The sequence below is a fragment of the Herpailurus yagouaroundi genome, unplaced genomic scaffold (assembly GCF_014898765.1).
Source record: "Herpailurus yagouaroundi ecotype Mexico unplaced genomic scaffold, PumYag 159, whole genome shotgun sequence".
In the NCBI taxonomy this organism is placed as follows: Eukaryota; Metazoa; Chordata; class Mammalia; order Carnivora; family Felidae; genus Herpailurus; species Herpailurus yagouaroundi.
Window position 1 is genome coordinate 69,796,339 of NW_024412400.1, and position 25,122 is coordinate 69,821,460.

At 34.7% G+C, this 25,122-nt stretch overlaps 1 protein-coding gene across 4 annotated transcripts in view; it reads right to left on the minus strand.

Moving 5' to 3' along the window:
• Positions 1 to 852: 852 nt before the first annotated feature.
• TBL1XR1 (TBL1X/Y related 1) overlaps positions 853 to 25,122 on the minus strand; it is a 184,279-nt gene continuing 160,009 nt past the window's right edge. For all 4 annotated transcript variants that reach the window (XM_040480800.1, XM_040480799.1, XM_040480796.1 and 1 more), the window contains 9 exons: positions 24,422 to 24,485; positions 24,222 to 24,319; positions 22,665 to 22,725; positions 14,690 to 14,811; positions 14,476 to 14,550; positions 11,225 to 11,352; positions 10,285 to 10,450; positions 6,565 to 6,666; positions 853 to 5,698 (listed from right to left, as the gene is read on the minus strand). In XM_040480800.1, the coding sequence (XP_040336734.1) occupies positions 5,672 to 5,698; positions 6,565 to 6,666; positions 10,285 to 10,450; positions 11,225 to 11,352; positions 14,476 to 14,550; positions 14,690 to 14,811; positions 22,665 to 22,725; positions 24,222 to 24,319; positions 24,422 to 24,485 (843 nt within the window). In that variant the 3' untranslated portion in view covers positions 853 to 5,671. The remainder of the gene's footprint in view (positions 5,699 to 6,564; positions 6,667 to 10,284; positions 10,451 to 11,224; positions 11,353 to 14,475; positions 14,551 to 14,689; positions 14,812 to 22,664; positions 22,726 to 24,221; positions 24,320 to 24,421; positions 24,486 to 25,122) is intronic.

A 25,122-nucleotide genomic window follows, 5' to 3' on the forward strand; every position in this document is an offset into this window, starting at 1 on the left:
TCTATGCCTGTGTTAGTTTCTGCTTAAGGAAATGAAACTGAAAAGTAGAAGACCTGAGGAATGTAAGTTTTTAAAAAACAAAGGAAAACAAAAAATGTGCTCAATGATTCTTTTAAAAAGTCTCTAAGTACTCAAGAGCTAGGACTAATTGAAACTGGAAGGTGCCTGGTACCGTTCCTCAAAAATTGTAAGGTTCGTTAGCAACTTAAGCAACTAGCTAAGGAAGAAAATTATTTAAGTTAGGTTTATATGAGACAAAAATGCCATTAGGAAGTTGAGAACCCGGCCCTAAAATCTTCAGCAACATATACACACGGTTTTGTGCTAAACTGCACACTAAGCAAATGAATCTGAGGTTTCTTTTAGTTTATGTGAAATGATGTCCTTTCAATACAGTATTATTTTTGAAAATAATTCAAAGCAATTGTTTATTTCTTAGCTGATTAAATGCTCTATTATTCTTTAATAAAAATAGTAAATAATCCCTTCATTTAAAAAATTTCATCTCCTGTGAGAAGTAATAAAATAGTAAAATTTGTAATTTTATCTATGGGCTTAAAACATATAGCTTAGAAAACAATACAGTTATGAAAAACAGTGGTTTGGGTTCTGATGGCAGTTGTTACAACTGATAACAACAGCTTGGGAGAGAATAGACATGTTATATGTTAGGAAGGCTAACTCAAAGCAAAAAAAGTTTATTCTACAATAGAACATTGGAGGAGTAAATGCAATTAAAATGTAAACAAGAAATTGTAAACAAGAAATAGCATCCCTCTCTTTACTTGACTAGTAAACAGTCTATACAAACTACATAGGTATCAAAGGTTTTATATATGTACACAGCCAACATAATATCAAAATATATTTTATTCTGGACCTCTTTCAGATCTGATTCAAATTACAGTTGTCAAAGCAATACAATGCAAAGGGAAACTGCAACAACAACAACAACAACAAAAAAAAAATGTGCCTAGAAAGGATAAAAGGATCATTGGGGACAAATCATTGTGATGTGGAACCAAAATACATCAGAAGTGTAATTAACATGGTCCAGGACAGCATAGAACATCTATATCAGTCTTCCTTACACAATAATCATGAAAACTGAACAATAAAGTTCTTTAACATGTACAAAAAACTGTCATGGGCTGGTTTACACTTTTACAACAGTTTTAAAGTTAACTGGATAACTAAAGAAATGATGCAGACATTTTAATCCAGTGCTATAGGTAGGCTCACAGAATTAGACCCAAAGGATTTGTAAAAATCAAAATTAGAACATTATAGCTACAATGTCAAAGTCAGGAAAGAAGAGAATTACTTCTGTATTTAGGGATTACAGAGCTACAGAATGCAGTCTGTGTTTGTTTTTAATGAGATGGATAAGTACATCAGACTAGATACAACATGCAGAATGTTTTCTTGAACTTATCCAGAAACGCCAAAGAAAACATTGTGAAACAGCTTACTAAAAAAAAAAAAAAAAAAAAAATATGCCCTAGTTATTCACCCTGCTTCAACATTGTCAACGTAAAGGCAGAAACAAAGAATGCTATTAATACTTCAGAACTACTGATATAAGACATCAAATTTCTAAATCAGTGTATTAAAAAAAGTGAACACTTCCTCTTTTTCTCTCTCTTCTACATTTAACTAGAATCATGTTAAACAAAATTGATATTGAATGTGACACTTCAGAGCTACTACCGGAAGGAGTAATTCATAACTTCCCTACCCTCCTTCCATCCCTGCTGATTCAGAAGGAAAAACAAACAAAAACAAACAAACAAAAAAAACCAACCAGGGTCTCTTGTAGATTTGCTGCTATTCCCCAAAATGTTGGCATTTGCTGCCATGCCACAATGTTGGTCCACTGAAATAGAATTTCTGTGGAAACAATCAACAGTAATTCACCAAATGCAAGTACCACCCTTAGCATGTGAGAATAAATGCAGGTTCTATAGAAATGTACAATGTGCTTAAGAAAATGAAAACGGTTTTGAAAAGAGTAAACAGCACTGCATTTGAGATTTGTTTTTCTGCTTACTTAGTAAAATTGAACATTTTTGCTCACATAAGGACAGTCATTCGTGATTCCTTTAAATAGCAAAAATGCATACCCCTCTTCAGGCCTCTATGCGTTAATAGTTTACATTACTCTTAACAAAATCATTCTACATAAACAGATAGCTCCTTAAAAATAGTACTCTCTCATTAAATCTAATTTGACAGAAAGAAGTTTAAGGAAAAAAGGAGTGCTTTATAAGTGAAAAAGTACAAATCTTTGGCCTTTCTCTTGACATTTTTATGTCAAAAAGCAAAAAACCTTCATGTAATTCAATCTAATAATTACTTTTTGCACCATAATTTGTTTTTTTACACCACAAAAGGAGGCACTTTCAGTATCTGTAAAAGGTGTTTAATCCTAAAACATACTTACCTAGAGAATTATTCATTAAAACAGAATTCAATATACTCTAATATCTATCAGGAAATTAAAAGTTACCACTTCTAAAAGTCATTTAAAGTCAATGATGGTACCTGATCAATGACAGAAATGGGGATTGGAACAAATATAAGCACGTATCAGGTTTCCTACATGGAGAAGAAAAATGATATTCCTTTATGAAGTTTAAGAGTGACAGCTGCTCTTTCTTTATTCTACTTCAATCAATGAGTATTCTATTCATTCAAGTTTTCCTTTCTATTTTTCCTTATATGTTTCTTACAGTAGCTTATACAACAATGATATATAATGAATACCGATAGAAAATCTATTGGAATCAGTTGATCTTCAGGAGTAAGTTCTCAGAAAAAAAAGGAAGGAAAAATGAGCCAAGAACCTCAAATACAGAATTTTGCAGGCTGTGAAACTTGGTCTCCTACAATCAAGTTACTGCTCAAATTCAAGGCAATCTTACTTTTGTCTATTGGAGCAGCATGGTGGCACATCAGCAGGCAATGATGATGTTGAGAACAGCAGCAAAAATAAACAACTGTATGCTCATAAAGAACCCAAGCCTACAAAATGGATACCTTTCAGATAAAGTTTATACTTAAAAGACCCAAGACTTCAGGATAATAAAGCTCTGTATTTATAATCTTTTAATATGTCCTATCGTGGCTATTATGCTTAAGTAAAATACTTAAAGATTAAGGAAAAAAAAAAAAAAGAAAAGATGACAATACCATAAAAATGTAGCTGTCTATTTTGGCAGCTATACTGCAGAACTTCTTGACTATCACTTTTAATCAGCTGGGGGGAAAAAGTCAATAACTGTATGCAAATGAATAAATTGTCCATATCAAAATACAAAAGTACTATCAATAATCACCTCTGACTTTCAGATTTAAATTCAGTGCAATTGACAGATGCATCGCTAAAGGAAAATGCAGCTTAAACCTACTCAAAACATTTGTGTCTATTCCTGGGAGCACATTTAAAAATTATTGCACAGATTTTTAAATTTTTATTTATTTTTTTAAAACAACAACAGAGGTTAACCACAGATGTGGACCTCTAGCAATAAAAGCAGGATTTCAAGTGCCAGATACTCAGCATATTAGGTTTCCTACATAAGTCACAGGGTTATAGTTCTAAATATCTATAATGTGATCCAAAACCCTAAAAACAGCTGGCACAAAACCATCATGAATGACTGCCTCTCTGGATGTAAATTTTAAAAAATATTATTACAGTATCATAGTCCCCACTAACAATAATTGGGGTACATATAACAATGTATTGTGAAATTAAGTGTATTTATTCTCTTTACCAATAGCAAATGCTATCCTACCTTAGTAAAACCAAGACTTGCTTCAATCAATGCTGTTTTGTAAAAATAGCAAAACAACAAATGCTAAAAATCAAAGCTGCATTACTTGGGTTAAATCAGTTTCTACTTAAAACATAGATTAAAATTTTAGTAGTAAAGGCTTCAAAATAATTAGTGACAGAAATAGTGTTATAAATTTGCTAAGCTTAATAATAAGCAACTCCCTTAATTATAATCTTTTGAGATACAAATTTGACAACTATTCTCTTCAAAACTGACACTTGTGGATACTTACATTAATCATGACAAACCCTGTTGATCACACGTATAAACAAATGCTCTCATTTGCAAATTCTGTGTATTTTAGCTTTTAGTTGCATGAGCGTAAGAAGAGATTTGCTCTGATACCTATATCTTAAGAAAATACTTGATATTATAAACAGAGTAAAAGACATGATATAGTAGTGATTACTGAAAAACAAAACAAAAAAAAAAAATAGCAGCTTAAATCTATCCGTATTTGAAAAAAATGTAGTCACAAGTACCACGAATGCAGAATCGGAGCAGCAGGGAGGTTAGTGCAATTATACTTTTTTTTCTTTTTTGAATTCTGAATCACTGCTATTTAAAAACACCTTGAAGCAAGTCTTTTGTTTTAAAGATTGTTTTTAAACTAAGGTAGCAAACATTTTGCCATGTAATGGCAGTGTTATATGCCGTTATCTTGCTTTGTATAAAGAAAAACAACATGAGAGATTTTTAATACTGGAGTTTGGTTACATTACATTTTTCAGCTTCTACACAGAATGATGGACACTTTGAGAAGCTAATCCTTATCCAGAAACATTTTAATCTCTTAAAAAACAAAGCAAAACAAACAAATAAACAAACAACAACAAAAAAAAACCCCAAACCTACTTTGCTCCTTTTCACAATAGTGCACATTTTAACCATAATTTAGTTATGGCTACAAAACATCAGAAGATTTTTTTTATGCATCTTCTCTATGGTATTAAAAAAAATTGTGCCCTTCTAGTCTTTAATTGGCAGAAATATGTCCCAAAAAAGAAACTATTGCATTTAAGCCACATCACCAAAAAAAGAACAAAAACAAAACAAAACAAAACAAACAAACAAAAAAAAAACAACAGAGCATAATATCCTTTTACTGATGTGTCTTACAGATTGACATGACCAAAAGTCATATATTTTCATTCACTTTCCAATTCCCCCTTCCACAACATGCACCAATTGAATATATGCTCTGGGAGCCATAAAATGTACCAAACATCTATCTCTTCAAAAGAATGCATTAAAATATTTTTAAGAATTTTTTGTTTAAAAGGTGAAAAAAATATAAACAAGAAACTGATTCACTCCCTTACTTCATGCATCCATAAACTAAACCGAAAACAAAGTTTAAAAGCAAGAACAAACTACTGCTGCAAGTTTTTGTAAGTCCATTTTCTCTGTACATACAAACTGCTCAACTACTGAAGGGAAAAAAGAATATAATCCATGGTGTCTTCTGATTCAAAGGGGAGAAACAAGGCTGTCATTAGTATCCAAAAACTGGTACACATATGGGCTGCTTTTATAACGCATATTTCTTTCTCTTCTGTTTTTCATATCCAAAACTTCTAAATGCTATTTTAGGGGCACAGCAGATTAGATTCCAGCACTTGGTGAACAGAATTCACAAGCTGTGACAAAATTCTGTCATCTTCAGGGTGCAATTTTGTTTATATACACTGTATGTATATATTTCTTTTAGATTTGGCTGTAGTGGACTGGCCATGGTTCAAGTGGGACTATAGCAGTACATGGGTCAGGGACAGTCATTTTGGCTATGTACACATTCATAGTCGGTCCATGGCTTCCAACTAGTAGCGCTATTTCCGAAGGTCTAATACACAAACCTGTAAGAAATTAAAATAATCAACCAGTGTGTTAAGAATTTCATTGTACAGTTTTAGTTTAATGTTTCAATAGTACAGTTTGAAATCTAGTTTTACTTCCTAGTTCGCGAAACTGGTAAAGCAACAGTAATCATGGCACTGGGCACTTAACCAACAGAAATCAGATAAATTGTCTAAGTAGATGGAGGCAACAACCATGGGCTACTACTACCAAGAAAGAACGTGGCTTAAATTTTGAAGATCTACTGTTAATTAAAAAGTAGAAAAAATATGCTCAAAATAGACCATTTTCTATCTCTTGGACAGGAATGAAAGATACTTTAGGTTATATAAAGCTATAGCTTCAGAAAGCAGCTAATGGCTAATATCGTCTGTATCTTCCTTTTGCTTTCAGAGCTTTCGAAGCCACAACTAATATTTCTATAAAGAGTTGGCCAACCTCATCCTGAAAGTCTCTCAGTATCACACATTCCTCAATGCAGGACTCAACTGCCTCTACTCCCCCTTCCCTGGGCCACCAACACTCTTCTGCAAGGAAGACAAGGTAGAAATAGGCATTAAAAATTCAAATCTCTCTTAGAGTGGTATTCTTCTATGCTCAATTTTGCTAACGAAGGTTTATATTAAAAATAACTGTCCATTTCTTGATTATGAAGATACTCTTTCGGCAAACATAGCCTAAATTCTGTTTACATTATTTGAATGAAATAAACATGAAAAATATACAGCCTTCAGTAAAAAGGACCAAAACCATTATCACAAGATTCATTATGACAAGAAGACTTCTGTAGTCACAACCACAATAAGCCACATTTATTTACTATGCTTACACACCCATTCCCGTGGAAACACTTCATTATACTTACTGAACCATCTGATGCACTGGCTCCAACTTTGTCTCCTGCTGCATTCCAGCAAACTTCAAAAATTCCACCTGTTCCCCTATAGCTGTGAACTAGAGCACCTGTCTAAAAAATTGAAAAACAGATTCTTAAAAATGAGAGCATATATTATTATAAATCCAAATATTGAGGTACAAATATTACTCTTACATGGCTTTATTTCTAGCAATCAGAAATAAAATTTAGCTTTGACTCCAAAATAAATACAAGTTTTGAAACACTAGAAATGTGATATGAGGATCTTTCTATAAAAAGATACCACTTGCCTGCTCTCAACATGTCTGTCTGTCTGTCTGTCTCTCTCTCTCTCTCTCTCACACACACACACACACACATTCAGTTTCTCCAGTATTGATAACCATTCTTAGCTAAGGTATGTTTGGCCTCTTTGATACAGTTAATAGCTATAAGTAAACACTCAATGTATGGCTTAAAATAAATTATTGTTGTTGAAGGATGAGTTTGGCCAACATGTAGAGAGACAAAATTAAGTCAGAGTTTCTTTGACAAAACATCCTAAAGAGAAAGTAAAATAAGCCGGTAAAGACAATTCCAGTATAAGTCTGTTACTCCATATTTACTGAGTAGCCCCTAAGCTAGGGGAGATATAAAAGAAGCTGAAGGAATACACGTCCATTACTCCTGAAAGAGGTTAGAAATTTAAGGAAAAAAAAAAAAAAGAAACCAAAATCATGTAGCTGCCCCACTGAATACTTAAAATTCAGTAAAAAAATCTATTCTCCTAGGAAACCAGTCATTAACCAAGGCAAAGACAGAGGTTCTGCTGTGAGAAATTGGAAAACAATGAAAACTATGGTTCTGATGTTCTGCCCTGACAAAGCAGAAAAGTATCTCTCAGTTTTACGATAACCAAAAAAGGTCAAACTAAAGGCAGCAGATCTAAATAAAAACAACATGGCAGCAAGGCCTTGTAAATACCTTCTCAGGCAGCCAACCCTAACTTAATCATTGAGACTGTTTTCCTTTGCTTTCCTCTTCAAAGTCCGTCTGCTAATATTAAAGTAACCACAGGTGCACTGCTACAGCTGATCACATTTGGAAGGTTCAACTGTTCTTTTTAACCCTACTTAAAGTTTCTCAAAATTTAAAAGATTAATGAACAAGTGTAAGCATAGTAAGTCTTGAGCTTACTTCCATGGTTAATTAGGAGAAAGGAGTGGCACCAACAAAATCTAAAATCTTTTGATGAGAGAAAGTAAAACCTATAGGACAGTAAATTTGGGGTTTAAAAAAAAACCAGCTTTCTTTCAAAAGCACTTCCCAATCTCTAAGCTCAGAGTAAGCTATAACTGAACCAAAACAGCATAGTCAACAAGCTAGAGCTTTAATATTCACAAAGACCAATGGATCATCAGCACTACTCAAATCTGTATGTGTTCAAACCAGACTTCAATAATTTATCTGTGAAATGCTTAGGTAACAGATCATATGGATGATAATCCAAATGAGGAAAGAAAAAAACTTGATTTATTTATGACAAGTGCAGGAGAAAGTCATCCTCTAGAAACTTACCAGATGCATTTTACTATTTTCAAACTAAAAAGAAAAAAGTAAACTGACATTTTTTGATACACAGTTGTGATACATCTAAACAGTATGGACAGCTGCTCAAATGCCCCTAAGAGCCTATCAGTATCTTTCATTAGAATCATATACTTCCATACCCAAATTTCATTTAAACTGGTTTTCTCATAATAGAGTAAATAAGGGACTGAAAATGTATACAACAGGCAAATTATCTATGGATTACTTTTAGAAAGTCTCTGCTATTCAATCACAACAAAAATACTAACTTGCAGCAAAAACCAACGGGAAACAATTAGAACTAACAAGAGAGTGCAGAGAAGTGGATGAATTCAGTCTCAATGTGTCAAAAGTCCTAATGTTCCAAACACAAGCAACAACCAGTAAGTAAAAGGAACATATTTTTAAAAAGATGCCATTCATGGTTAATAATAATATCCACAAGGCACTTCAGAATAAATTAAGAAAAAATAAGATCTTCATAAAGAACTTATAAGACCTTAATGATGGGAAAAAAGAGTTAATGAGAGGAAATTTATAAAGTTACTTATTAAAAGTATGCTAATGATGCAGGTGTATACGAATACAAATGTCTATCAGTGGAGAATCTATAAACAAACCACAATGAGAACTTGGTATATGAAAGAAATGGCATTATGAGATAGCAAAGGGTTAAACAGTATTGAGACAACTGGTTATCCATTAGATATTAAAATTAGATCTCTACCTCACATCATACATATAAAAATCAATTCGAAGGCAGTTAAAAATCCAAATGAAAAAATAAAATAGAGCATAAAAATGAAGGAATCAACACTTTTATTCCTAAACAAATTCAGGAAGTTACTTATAGGGGATCAAGAAGAAAATGGGAGCAAGACTTTGCAGTGTATACCTTTTTAGTGTTTTGAGGGGACCATGTGAATGTATAACTTAATTAAAAATGATACTTGAAATTGATGATTTATGCAAAAATAGTTTGACCAACTATGATGATCAGCTACACAAAGAGCACAGCCCACAATAACTTACTACGGTGTGCTATGACCATTTAAGAGGTGATCACTGATTGGCGGGGAAGAAGGTGGGAGGATGGGGGAGAGAGTCAAGTGACTGCTATTAAAAAAAACAGTACATGGAGCATAAACACTAAAAAGGTGAGAAAATGAAAAAATTAGAGCAACTGGCTGTTTTCTCCATTTTTAGGAAAGGATCTCTATAAAGTACTGTCCCTACAAAGGTAGCCTTTGTATAAAGTACTGTCCCTACAAAGGTAGTTTTCTGTTGTTGTTGTTTTTAAAAGAGAGAGAGAGAGAGAGAGAGAAAGAGAGAGCACACAAAAGTGGGGGAGAGGGAGAGAGAGAAAATCTCAACCAGGCTCCACAGCCAGCACAAGCCCCGCCAGTGCAAACCTGACGTAGGGCTTGATCCCACGATCCTAGGATCATGAACTGGGCTAAAATCAAGAGTCTGATGTTCAACTCAACTAAGTTATCCAGGTACCCAAAGATAGTATAGTTTTAAATTTATTTCTGATAAGTCATTGTGTTCAGCCATACAATCTTATCCTTTAATACATTTTATTAACTGCTCACATATAGCTCCTTCAAAGACAATTCTTTTAGAAAATAAAGAAATTAGGGTGTCTGGGTGGTTTAGTCAGTTAAATGTCAAGACTTCAGCTCAGGTCATGATCTCACAGTTGGTGAGTTCCAGCCCCGTGTCTGGCTCTCTGCTGTCAGAGTGGAGCCTGCCCTGGATCCTCGGTATCCCTCTCTCTGCCCACCCGCAGGTCCTCATGCTCTCTCAAAAATGAAACATTTTAAAACATTATGAAAATAAGGAAATTATATCACTTATATAAACACGTATCTTAAATGCTCACATTTCATGTCTGCAACCTGTTGAGGAAAAAATAATACAATCTAAATTTATTTCTAAATTCTGGTCTATATCAGGAAAATATAACTTCAACTGATTTTAGTCTTTGTAAATTCAAAAAAGGTACTCATCTAGAAACTAAGAATTGAACTAATGTCACAAAAGGAATGACAACCAAAGGAGAGAAGAGTATTTATACAGGCAAATGCTTATTAGTACCTATGAAACAATGTGATGATTTCAATAACTAAGACATACCTGTGTGTTCCAGATGTGCACACATTTATCAAAAGAACCGCTTGCCAGGTACCTGCCATCAGGACTGAAAGCCACACTATACACAGGCTCTTGGTGTTTTGTCAATGTATGGATGCAAATTCCTCGGTCTACATCCCATAATCTAACAGTAGAATCGAAGGATGCACTGACAAAGGAGGAAACAAAACAATTTTAAAAATAATGAAATATACCCAAGTCCCACCCACAATCTAGAATCATTCCTAGTAGCTAGACACAAATCACACAGTCATTCCTAGTAGCTAGACACAAATTCCTTATGAGACCAGATTGGCTATTAGGAGGAAAGTGTTGCGGAAGCAAAGCTACAACAGGAGAAAAGGCAGCTTACGGGCATCTCCAAGTCTCTAAACTGAAAAACAAAATGAGCTAAATTCACCATATTCCTTTCCTTTCTTCTCTCTCTCTCTTTTTTTTACATAGGCTCCATGCCCACCATGGAGTTCAATGTGGGGCTTCAACCCACAATCCTGAGATCAAGACCTGAGCTAACCGACTGAGCTGCACAAGCACTTTTTTTTTTTTTTTTTTTTACTAATTTTTTTCCTTTTTTTCCCTTCCTCTTTAAATAATTACATTGATCCATGGTTCTGAACAATGTATTGACAATATTTTTAACTTTATCTTTTTTTTTATGCTGAAGAAATGTTATTGCACTATACCTCAATTACTTGGGTTTTAATTAATACTTAATTATCATCAGTAAATATTTGATAACTCCAGATATTAAAATCCACTATGGTCTGAAATAGGAATAAAACTCTGGGTTTAAAGGTTTCCATCAAAAAAATTATTCCTGCAGGATACGATCCCATTTCATGAACTCTTTCCTAACTTTGTCATATGTATTAGCTTTTTTTGTGGCAGACTCATAAAAGGAGGAGTAAAACAGAAATATTACCTTGCTAACATAAGGTTGGCATTTGGATTATTTGTCCCTGGCCCTGTTGGACTCCATTTGATAGTATAAATTTCTTTATTATGTGCTTGCAAATCATGGACACAATTGTCTTGTTTCATACTCCATATCTAAGTAAAAAAGAAAAAAATATATAATTATATTTTCCCATACAAAGGGTACATTTACAATAATACTACTTTGCCAATCCAAACTATAAATAGTGTAACCAGAACAACGATTAGAGCTCAAGGGAATATTTGCAAAGAAATTAAAATGTAGTATTTATCACTCTTTTAAAAATAACAAATTAGCTTAAAGTCCTTTCCAAATGTTCACTACTGTGAGGCTTCAAGAATGAATTAACTGTAGTTCTAGATATTAACTCTGAGAACTTCAGATAGTACAAACTTCAACATTGAGTAAGTCCCTTGGGCAATTATCCTAAATGTTTACGACATTAGTTTTAACACTGTTCCTTAAATAAATGATCTACATTATAAATTCCTCGTAGAATTTAGAATCAGAAAATGCTTTGTAACAGAGAAGGGCAAAGAGAACTTGCAAATAATACGGTTCATGTAGGACACCAAAGCACAGGCAACAAAAACAAAAAGCCAAATGGAAATACAAAACTAAAAAGCTTCTCTGCAATAAAGGAAACAATAAAGAAAAAGGAAACTGACAGAATGGGAGAAAAAATATCTGATAAAGGGTAATTTTTAAAATATATAAGGAATTTCTATAACTCAACAGCAAAAACTGTAACAATCCAATTTAAAAGTGGGCAAATGACTTGAGTAGACATTTCTTCCAAGAAGATATACAAATGGCCAATAGGTATAAGAAAAGATTGTCACTAGCCATAAGGGAAATGCAAATCAAAACAATGAGATATCATTTCACACCTGTTAGGATGTCTATCATAAAATAAAAAAGGTAATAAATTATCACAGATGTGGAGAAATGAGATCCCCTGTTACACTGTTGGTGGGAATGCAAAATGTTACAGCCACTATGAAAAAAAGTATGATGATTCTTCAAAAAAATAAAAATAGAACTACCATACGATCCAGTGATCCTACCTCTGGGTATTTATCCAAAAGAACTGATATCAGGATCTCAAAAATACATCTGTACTTGCTATTCATTGCAATATTAAAAAGCCAAGCTAAGGAAACAACCTAAGTGTCCATCAATAGATGAATGGTTAAATAAAAAGTGGTATATACATACAATGGAGTATTTGTCATTCAGCCTTAAAAAAAAAAAAAAAGGAAATCCTGAAATACACAACAATATGGATGAATTGTAAGGACAAATACTGCATGATTCCATTTATACGAGGTATCTAAAAAAGTCAAACTCAATAGAAGCAAGGAAAAGAATGGTGGTTGCTAAAGGCTGAGGGGAAAAGGATGGCTAACTAACAAGCATAAAATTTCAGCTCTACAGATCCGCTGCACAATACTGTACCGTATGCTCAAAAATCTGTTAAAAAAAAATCTCATGTTAAGTTTTCTTACCATAATAAAACATGAGTTTAGAAAATGACTCCTACAGAACAAACCATGAAAGGTTAACAAAGCAATAAATTTAAAATCGTGAGAATGAGCCTTTCTTAAGTTGAAAACATGCACGTATATAGATTTAAAAGTCATATTAGCACTGAGCAAAAATTAAGAGAAACCTACACTGAGAGCATTTCTGGCAAAATCATTCAATAAAGGCTTGGGTCGGGGGGGGGGGGGTAACATCTTGCCAAACACCAACACCAAACCCAACTGCCAACAACAACAACAACAACAACATACAAAAATTAGGTGCACTTCACATGTCTGCCATGTAACTAGTAAGAGATAACAAAGCAAAATATAAACGTTTTTATATTCTAGACATTTACAACTCCATGTAAATAAACCCCACAAATGTTTTAAAACTTAATTTTATTTGACCTTTCAATGGCATTGCTACTGTTAACCACTCCCATCCATCACACTCCCTTGCAACATTCCTCTTTAAACACTCTCTTTCCATTTGGGTCATTCCTTCTTGTTTTTTCCTTCTAGAAGCTCATTCTTCTTGAGAAGGTAATTATTGGAGTTTAAGACTTTTTGTTTTCAAGGTTTCCCTGTTTTCTTACTCTATACTTTCTAACTACACAGCTTCATCCATGTCTTGGATTTGAATGACCGCCCATCTGCAGAAAATTCCCAAATTTTTATATCAAGGTTGGAGTTCTTCTCTGAGCGTAAGACCCACCTGCCACCTCCATCTGCACGGCTCAAATCACTGTTCAGGCTTTGCATGATATTCTAACTCATGTGCCTTGTTCTCAGAATTTGGCTCTACTACACAATATTGATCCATTTCGTTTCTGCTTTAAAATTCTGACCTTTTATTATTGTTAGGACAAAAACCTCTCCAACACTTTCTAGTTCAAACTCCTAACTGCAACTCAGTAGGCTCTCCAGCCACTGGCCTTCTTTCATTTCCACTTTTGCGCCATACTCTGTTCACAGAGACGAAAGCATTAAGAAAAGCCTTTTTACTAGCAATGTTTGCAAGGGAGCCCAGGCTTGAGAAAAATTGTGTAACTAAAAACACAGCAGGTACTTAACGAAAAAAACCCACCAGGTTACCAAGGTTACATTTAGTCTGTTCACAGGAGGATAAGCAGTTTTCCTTCATGATTATCCCATCTGTAAGGGTCATCATGCCTGTAGCCATTGACATTACAAAGTTAAGGATAAATTTATTTTCACAAGAGTTAGTATTTTGTAGGAAAGGGCTCAAAGTTTCATTAATATTGGAGATTAGTATTAGGTTGTTCTTTATCTCAAAATGCTTTTTTTCTCTAAATGTGACTGTGCATAGCTGCAAGGTGATAGTTTTGCTTTTAGTCACATTGACAAGAAAAACATAAATTCACGTCAAGCTGCAGATGTTGGCCATGTCAACTAGGCTCACTTACCGAGCTGAAATCAAGAGTCGGAGGCTTAATCCACTGAGCCACCCATGAGCCCCCACACATTATTTTAAATAGAATTTATTTGCCATATTTAAACACTTAAAGTATTTCACACAAAATAAAATAAAAAACAGTGATTAACTATTAAAAAGAAGAGTAAGTCCTGACCCAGGTTTAAGCATTCAATGAACTGTAAGAGAGACATCTTCAACAACCTTACCATGCCCAGAGCAGCCACGCTGCATGACACCCCCAGTGCATTTCTCCCCACTATCTGAATTACCTTCAAAGTCATGTCATCAGAACAGGAGGCCAGAAGATTGCCAGTTGGGTCCCACTTGATAGCATTTACTTCATTCTAAAAGTAACAGTAAATATTCACATTTTCATTTTATGGGCTGGGTTGCTCTTTGGATATTAAACATATTTCAAAACCACTCTGTAATATTACTTATTCATCATAACCACTTTAAAGGGGGAAAAAAATGGCTACTCACCGTGTGTCCCTGGAATGTTTTAATAGGTCTGTCTTGTCCTAATTTACAGACATGAATGCACATATCTGTACTACAAGAAGCAAAGGTGTTGTTGCTCTGCCAATCAACATCCAGTGCTGGTGCTGAAAAGGAAAAAGGGCTAGGTTTGCATTCATTCCACAAGCAGTGAAATCTAGCAGCTTTACTCTTAAACATGGTTGGACATTAAGCATGCTAATAGGAACTTAAACATTTTACTCTATAGTTTTTAAGATAATATTTTTAAAAATTATGGTATCTAAGTATCATAAATATTAATAAATTTCAGTTTAGTTGTCTTGATGTGAGACACAACCTAACAGCAAGTACACTGACCTGGTTAACCAGATTAGGATTCCTGAGAGCTTGCTCTATAAACTACTAGCCCTGGATTCTTGGGATCTCATTGGTAAAAAATAAAAAGTGATGTCATTACTTCCTTTTATTTCTAAAATTCTCTGGAGTCTTCACTGGACAAGGAGGCTTGGTTCTGCCAATCTCTAACCGTTGTACCCTAAGCAAGTCACTTATTAAGCTTTCATGCTATTTTCCTCATCTGAAAAAAGGGGATAAAGCCTTTTAAGTTTAGTACACAAGGAAACTGAGAATCAAGTGAGATGATGTGTGTGAAAAGTACTCTGTAAATTACAAGTTAGACAAATGTTATACTGAATAATTTCCATTATCCACTCAACTGATAAGTGGAATATTGCACATGATTGCAAGAACATTTTCTTCTAAGTGATTCTTGGCAAATACTGCTTAAAATGGTTATCATTGAATTTAAAACCTCAGATGCCCCAAAGCTGGTCGGCTATTAATACTTATTTTAGCTCTGTGTGATTGGAGATTCGTTCTTTTCATTTCTCCCTGCTCCAAGGTGCAAAGGTTCTCTATAATTAGTAATGCAGATTAAGGTAATGATAGCAAGTAACTGGGTTAAACAATAGGAGCATACAAAAAACAATGGATTTACAGCAGTAGGGACACACTATGACCATTAACCAAGAGTAGTTTTTACATTTCATTTGGCTGGGTGTAGAGATTAAAAGGTGAAACATGATCAAAAGAAGACCTATGAATATAAAAATCATAGAAAACTCAGATTTTAGTGTCCTTGTAATAAAATTTTATTAAAATCTAGCTAAGTTCATTTGGTTACTTATGACCCATGGCTGCTTTGCACTACAAGGGCAGACTCAACTGGCTGCAACAGAAATTCGACAGCTTATAAAGCCTAAAAAAGTTCCTTTCTTGCCCTTCACAGAACAAGTTTACCATTTAGAGCAAGCACTTAGAGACAAGGAGAAAAATAGGAAAGTTGAAGTTAAGCTGTGTATGCCCATTACTAGAGATATAAAGTATTTAATAAAGTAGGTCAAAACTGGTACCTATGGGGGGGGGGGCGGCGAAAAAGCCACTTCCTCATTGTATGTATCCACACATAATAGTAAATGGCTATTTTTATACTGAGCATATTATAAATAGGTGTTTTGAGCACTGTTAGACTGATAGGCCAAGGAATACATCATGTGTAAGAGCTTACAACTATGGAAAAGAACAGCAAAAAGAAAGAAGAATTAAAGCATTTATGACTCAAAATGGAGAATTTTGAGCAACTACAGCAAGACATTAAAAAGAAAAAAAATCTAGTATATGGTTCAAGATGGAAAACTCCAAGGTGTAACAAACAATTCAAAGCCTGGCCTGGATTAGGCTAAAGCCAGGCCCTCTTTTCCAGAAAATGCTCCCTTCTTCCGTGGTTCCCCTCCTGCTTTCCCTTTCTGTTCTCATTAATTCCTCACTTGTTTCTCCTGAGAGTGTTTTCTTAATAAAGCACTTCACTCAAATCCCTTGCTCAAGGTCTGCTTCCAGGAGAATCCAACTTAAATCAGCCAGCAACAAAAAATACTTTGATCAGTACTATGATCCAAAGTATATCCAACTTTGATCAGCACTACGTATGAGCTCTGCTGCTAGTCTATGCATCACGTCATCTTAGAGCATGTGGATGACTGTCCTGGTCGTTGTCTGGTTACTCTCAGGGCCATTCGTAACACACTCTGTCCTGCTATACTCTACACGCAGAGGGTGGACTCTTCCAAATTACATATCCCAGACTCCTGTGCCTACTGGTTTCCAGATGGGTTCATACGGTGGAGGACACCGTCAAGAGATCATGGTCAAGACAGAGAAGACAGACAATTTTGTTCTCTCTCTTTCAAGGTTGGGTCTCTGGCAGTGGCAACGATTACTCACTCCAAGGTGCCTATTCTTGCCAGATCGTTGTTTTGTTTTTTTTAACAGTTCTAATTCCCACTGGGCAGTGAGATCCTGCCTTCTCTATAGTCTTAGGTTTTCTGCAGTTGTTACACTCTGAGTTAGTAAACATTTCTGTTTTTCACTCTTCCAACACCTTTCTAACTATTTCCTTGTATTAAATTCCCTTTCTTGGTATCTGGTTTAGACTCTGTTTTCACGTCAGGAATTTGACTCAGTACCTACTACACTTTCATTTTGACAATAAATATTATCACAGAAGATATCATTTGAAAAATAATTTTAACAAACTGCTTCTTTGATAAATAATTTGTCCTAATGTTGAGTGACAGGGGAAAACGGGCCTGAAAAGTCTAATAAACTTAGAAAACAATTAAAAGTATAATAAAATTCTATAAAGAATGCCAAGTATCTGTCATGATGCACCAGGATGTTATTTCTATCCAAAGCCATCTGCAAAACAGGAGATAGGAGGCTGACAAAATAAGAAGTGGCATTCAAATAAGTATACCATTAGGTTCAGAACAAAACAAAAAGAAACTGTATGGCCAGGTGAAGGTAATTGGGGGAAGCTGGGGAATGCTGCGACGTGAGTTGTAGGATTTATGCTTTGTGATATGCCTAGCTCATAGAATACAATAGTTACAAAATTGGGTGTAATCTAAGAACACATAGTTCCTTACTTTGTATTTATTCCTAAAATGAGTCTAGGTAATGCCAATTCTTTAGGATAGAAATGCAGCTCTACTGGGCTCCTGGCTGGCTTAGTCGGAGGAGCATACAATTCTTGATCTCGGGGTCATGAGTTTGAGCCCCATGTTGGGTATAGAAACTAATAAAGAAATTAAAAAAAAAAAACAGAAATGCAACTCTAATAAAATGCATTTTTCTGTAAGTGATATGTGAGAGGTGTGTTTGCTAATACTGGTCTCATTTTACGTATGATAAAAGGGATAAAGAAAAGTTAATTAATTTGACTAGGGTTACACAACCCTTTAAAATCTTGGAGCTAAGATTCTAATTTTCGTCTTCTGCAATTTGGTATATTTTTGTTACTCCCTCCATCCTTCGTAATTTAAAAACGTAATGAATGACCCAAACCTATGCAGTAAGGAGAGAAAGACTTTTATTATTCATTTGCATTTTTTAGAAACAGCTTTATTAATATATAAATCACATACCATAAAATGTATCCATTTAAAGTGTACAATTCAATGGGTTTTGGTATATTTTATTATTAATTTTGATATATTGTGGTCATATTTAACATAAAATTTGTCATTTATTAAGTGTACAATCAGTAGTATTACATTCACAAGGTTGTGCAACCATCACCACTATTTCCAAAACTTTTTCATCATCCCAAACAGAAACTCTGTAGCCATCAAGCAATAATTCCCTATTTCTCCCTCCCACCACTCCTGAGAACTTCTAATCTTTTACTTTTTGTCTCTATGAATTTTTCTATTCTAGATATTTACTATAAGTACAATCATATGATTTGACCCTATGTGTCTGCTTTATTTCACTGAGCACATGTGTGAGATTCACTAATGTAGCATGTTTCAGAATTTCTTTCCTTTTTATGGCTGAATAATAACCCATTGTATGTATAGACCATATTTTGTTTACCCATTCATCTGTTGGACATTGGGTTGTTTCAACCTATTGGCTACTATTGCTATACTGCTATGAACACTGACATACAAGAATCTGTTCAAGTCCCTGCTTTCAATTCTTTTGGAGATATACCTAGGTGCAGAATTGCTGGATCATAACATGGTAATTATATGTTTAGTTTCTTGAGGAACTGTTGTACTGCTTGCCACAGTGACTGTACCATTTTACAAACCTACTAGTAAAGTATCAGGGCCTTGATTTCTCCACCCCCTCATGAACATTATTACTTTTTATAGCCATATTAATGGGTATGAAATGGTCACTCATCACAACTCATCTGTAATCATGATTTATGTTTTATGCAAAAGTGTATATTGAGAAAATTTAGCACAGCAATTAAAATATGGTAACTTAAAAAGCATGGTAAACTTCTATTTCTGGTCAAGATGGAATAATAGTGACAAAATTTACCTCCTGCCCAACGACCAGAACAAAATATGTGAAATAACAATTTAAGACACCAGACTTCAAGCAATGAAACACAGTGGTTCCTAACAAAATGCAAACCAACCACCAATGTGCTCTTAAAAAATTGCCCAAGCTCATAAATTAGGGACGGGGTCGGGGGGGGGGGGTGTCCAAGTCTTGGCAAAGGAAAGAGGAATCTCTCTATGCAGAGATCAATGCAATTCCTGGGCTGAAGATAAAGCTGAGAATCTGGGGAGACCAAGATAGCTGGAATTCATAGGACATTACTGGAAGAGAGAGCTATGCAGACAGAGATGTCACTAATTAGTAGTTAGAAGTAAATTTATAGCACTAAATATCCATATCAGAAAATCAGAAAGGTCACAATCAGTGACCTTAACTTCCACATCAAGCAAACAAAAAGCAAATTAGACAGACACTGAAAGCATGATACATAAAAGAATAAATAATTTATGAAATTCATCAACATTAGTAACTCCTGATCTTCGAGGGACATTTTGTTTGGTTTGGTTTTGTTTGAAGTAGAGTTGGCACAGAGGGACACTATTAAAACAATGCAAAATGAAGCCACAGACTCCAAGACAGCATTTGTAAATATCTGATAAACTTGTTCCCAGAATAAAGAACTCACAACACTCAGTAATAAGAAAACAATAAATTAAAGGTCCAAAGATTTGAACAGACACTTCACCAAATAAGATCTACAGATAGTAAACAGTACATGACAAGATGCTCAACATCATTAGTCGTTAGAAAATGCAAACTAAGCCACAGTGGAATACCAATACCCACCGATTAGAGTGGCTCCAATTAATGATACTGACCACTTATCAAGTGCTGCAAGGACATGGAGGGACTAGAATATCCACCTCTGGTGCAAATGTAAACCAGTTTGGAAAATGTAAACTTTGGAAAACCAGTTCAGCTGTTTATTAACAAGTTAAACATATAACTTCCCGTATGATCTAGCTTTTCTATTCTTAGATATTTACATGGAATAAATGAAAGCATGAGTCCACATAAGATCTGCACATGAATATTGATAGCAGTTTTATTTATGTAGCCCAAAAAATTGGAAACAACCCAAATTTGCTTCAACAGGTAAATGGATAAACTGTGGTGTATCCATACAATGGATTATCAATCATCAACTGAAGGGAATGCAAAACAATTATACAGAGGGAAAGAAGCCAGATGAAAAGAGAATACATACGGTGTGATTCCGTTTACATAATGTAAACTAACATGTGGTGAAGAAAGGCCATGAGTGGCTTTGTCTGGGCACAGAGGGGAGAGATCACAAAGGTGCAGGAGGAAACTTCCGAAACTAACAGGTGTATTCATTATCTGAAGAATGGTGATGGTTTCAATGGTATATGCATATGTCAAAACATATCAAATTGCACAATTTAAATGTGTATAGCTCATTTTATGACAATTATACTTCAATAAAGCTGTTTAAAAAGACAAAAATGCATGGCAAGAAAGAATATCATGGGTAAAAAGCCTATTTAACTTGTAAAATGACTTCAATGCCACCTACCTCATCAGGTTGTAGCCAGGACTGAAGGGAATCATGTATACTACTAAGGGCACCATCTCTAACACAAAGGTGGTTTAGGTTACAGAGCAGCTAGTAACAGTACCAAACACTTAACTTATTTCAACTTTTCATCACTCTTAGGAGGCAGGAGAAACTTTTAGGTGGAAGAGCCAGAGGCCTAAGAGAAATCTATCTGGGTGAAGATTAGAAACAAAGGTGAAAAGGAAGTAAAACAAGTAAACAAAAACTGATGTGTAAATGTGGTAAGCTTTAATCAAGCTGAATTGTTTAAAATGATGCTTGCAAAATTATGTTACCTAGGTACTACAGAACAGCCATTTTTGTACCTTATTTAGCTTGTTTAATCACACTAAATAGAAAAGACAAAAAGCCAAAATGTCGGAAGCTGTTTTAATTTAATTTTATTTTATTTTTTTTTTAATTTTTTTTTTTTAACGTTTATTTATTTTTGAGACAGAGAGAGACAGAGCATGAACGGGGGAGGGGTAGAGAGAGAGGAAGACACAGAATCGGAAGCAGGCTCCAGGCTCTGAGCCGTCAGCCCAGAGCCCGACGCGGGGCTCGAACTCACGGACCGTGAGATCGTGACCTGAGCTGAAGTCGGACGCTTAACCGACGGAGCCACCCAGGTGCCCCGAGAAGCTGTTTTAATTTTAAAGGCAATGCTGTGCTACTGGCTATGTGTGAAAAGGATGTCACCAAAGATTTGAAAATAACCAGTTACCTTCAGTTACCTTTCAAAACAAAACTCTTCCCAATCACAACAAAATCATCAAAGCAGCAGTTAAATCAAGTAAAATAGTAACACTACTGTTCTAATACAGCTGACCCTTGCTTGAACCACACAGGGGTTAGGGGCCTGACCTACCCCCTCCACATGGGTTGAAAATCCTCATGTAACTTCTGACTTTTCCAAAACCTAACTACTAATAGCCTAATTGTTGACCAAAGGCCTTATCAATTAATATAAACAGTCAATTAACACATATTTTGTATGTTGTATGAATTTTATACTGTATTCTTAGAATAAAAAGTAAGCTAGAGAGAAGAAAATGCTAAGAAAATAATAATAAAAAAGAAAATAAATTTACAGTATTGCAACTGTATTTACTGGAAAAAAAACAAAAAAAACCAAAAACATGTATATAAGTGGACCTGCACAGTTCAAACCTGTGTTGTTAACAAGGGTCAACTGTAGTTATTAGGCATCTTGTTTAATATTAGTAATTATCATCAGGAAACTCCCTGAGAAAAGCACAAAGCCAGGGAGAGCTGGTACTAAAATCCAGCTGTGTCCAGTCATCAAGTTGTATACCTGGTGCATGGCTATGTATCAAGGAGGTAGGAGCACAGAATGTTGGTGGGGTGGGGGTGGGAGGTGGGAGAGGTCAGCTCAGAGTTACTGTATTTAAATGTCAAATTATTTTTTAGAAGAGAAATCCATCCAAAGTACCAAAGTTCCAACAATGCTTGGAAAACCTATTTTTTTAAATTTCATGTACACAGGAGGACCGATTTAGAAACAAGTCCAAAATGAGAAATGACAACACCTTAATTTGTATGAGTTTATACATTATTTTCCTAAACATTATTTAGTTTTATCCTCATAACAAATAAGTATAATTATAATCCTTCATTTATAGAGAAAATGAGGCTCAGAAAGTTTAAATGACTTCCTCAGTCTTAAAGCTTGTTAAGTGGGGGTGGAACTGCCATTCAAACTTAGACCGCCTGATTAAAAAATCTATGTTTTCACCATTAAATAATACCAATCTAATTGCACTAGGCCGCAAACGCTTTTTTAACAGTAAATTTCACAGAAAACGTTTGATGATCCCCTGACAATTAACAATCTGAAAGTCATGGAACATCAAACTCTTCAAAGGACTAGTAACAAGACTGATATTTGATATTTCAAGATTTTAAGCAAATTATATCCTTTTATAAGTTTAATTAGAAAAACAGAAGAAAGCTCCAGTTCTCATGGAAATTGTGAAGATTTACCTGAATGAAAAGGAAACTGCTGCTTGGCCTCACCAGTATGTGCATCCCAAATAATTGTAGTCTAAGATAGAAAAGAAAAGGAAAATATATTAAGAGTAATGTTAAAAGGTGTTTATGACAGATGCATACATAAGATGCCTAACTATGTTAAAGCAATGGGAAATGTCAAAGTGAATTTAATTTTTAACATTTACTTTATCCCCAACAGTACGAGAGTGTATTTCATTTTTTGGTGGGGGGGAAAATGACTATTAAGTAGTTTCAGTTTCCCCTGGTGATTTTTCATCGGTCAGCTTACTTCAAATAATTATTATCTGTCTACAAAATACCAGACATTATATTACAATGCTTTAGAAACTCAACTGCAATAGCGTATTTAGTGTAAAAAATTTTTCTAGCTTTTTAGCTATTAGGAGGCAAATTCTTGGTTAATAAAGTCATCAGCCAATTCTCAATACTAAGATTTTTAAAGCTCACATTTATACATTACGGCAGCTTGAATTTTGACAAGATTGAAGACAACGTCTTGTATAGTATATGCAAGTATGACAAATAAATCTGAGTGGATATATGTTCAGAACTCCTTTAAACACCGTCCCATTACTAGTGTAACTCTGGGGATGTAAAGCATCATACAGTGGCAATGATTATTAATGGAACTTTTCCCTCCTATTCCTGGCCTCCTTTACTTTCCTTCCTTTTTTTTTTTTTCTCTCTACTTCTGAAAACTCATTCAGTTAACTATGATCATATACTTTCCTGGATTAAAATAATCTTTTATTTTTTTTGAGACAGAGAGACAGAGACAGAGAGAGAGAGAGAGAGAGAGAGAGCACGAGTGGGTGAGGGTCAGAGAGCCAGGGAGACACAGAATCCAAAGTGGGCTCCAGACTCTGAGCTGTCAGCACAAGAGCCCGACGTGGGGGTTGAACTCACAGTGAAATCAGACCTGAGCTGAATGAAGTCAGATGCTTAACCTACTGAGCCACCCAGGTGCCCCTGGATTAAAATAATCTTAAACCTATATTCAGCTTGGGAGGTATGGTAAAGGGGCTGACCCAGGAAAATGAAAGCAAGAAGGCTGTATTTTCAACCTATCCATATTTTCCAGCCTAGCTAGGTGAAAAAAGCTGGAAAGATCCTGCATTTCTTACATTTTCAATTAAACACCAGGAGTTTAATAGTTCAGCTAACAGACTGGCTCTAAGATTTCTCATGGAATCACTCCGGAGCTATTTTCATAGCTGAGATAAACTAGAAACAAGAGAAGGGAAGCAGAGTATGGGAGGTATGACATTCATTATTCCCACAAATTCCACCAAAACTGAGGCGTGGTCACAAAGATAAAAAAATAAAATAAATGGCATTTTGATGAGTAAATTCAGGAACAAGTGGATAGAAAATCTAAGAGCATTTCTATTATCATCATAAATTCATACCTGAATTTCCCATATATGAATGTTTTGTTGTTTATATGATTAGCAGAAGAAAATACTACTTTAGGTTATACTCTGTAACACATTAACCTTTATGAAACTTAGTTTAATGTTCTTTTACCTTGTCTACTCCAGCACTTAGGATGAAATTTCCTTTCTTATTCCACTTCAATGCAAATATAGGGCCTTTATGCTGCCCCAAGGTGCTAGCAAGGTTACCTAATATTTAAAAAACAAACAAACAAAAAAAACCATTAAAATTACTTCAAGCTTTAAACTTAGATCAACAACAATATATGAAAAGACAAATGCTTCATTTACCATCTTTAGTCCATATTCTGGCAAATCCATCGTATGAACCAGTTGCTAGAAGTGTACCTTCACTCTGTCAGAGAAACACATTTCCTTCAATTATATAATCCAAAAAGGGCATTTAATTAGACTATTTCATATTTAAACCTTAGAAATAGCAGATCCTTGACATTCTCTGCCTCAAAATTTGTTTGCCAATTCCCAAACTGCCTATTTGGGAATGTTACCAAAGACCTACAAAACACCCTTTATTGCTGTGAAGCTAGTATTTATTTAATCAGCATTCAGTCAGTGTGTGAGCCTTATATCCAAATCTCAAGAATGACAGGAAGCACTCTGAGGCAGGACCATCACTACCTTTATGCGTGCTAGGGTCTCCAGTATTCTCATAGGTGCGCATGATGAAAGATGGGAGTAGGGTGGTAGACTGGGAAGGACATCAAAATCATATAATAATGATTTAACAGTAAAAAGCAAAATTGGCTAAAACATTTTGTTATAAGTAGAAGTTTTTATATGGCCCTCCCTCTAAATCTTTTACTGTCTAAATGAAGCTTGTATTGTGTGTGAGCCAAACAACACTGCTGTTTCAGATGACCAGATACTTAAATATCACTGAATGTTTCTTTCCTTTGTTAATTCTTTCCCAATACGAGATCCTATTAAATAAATAAATAAATAAATAAATAAATAAATAAATAAATAAATAA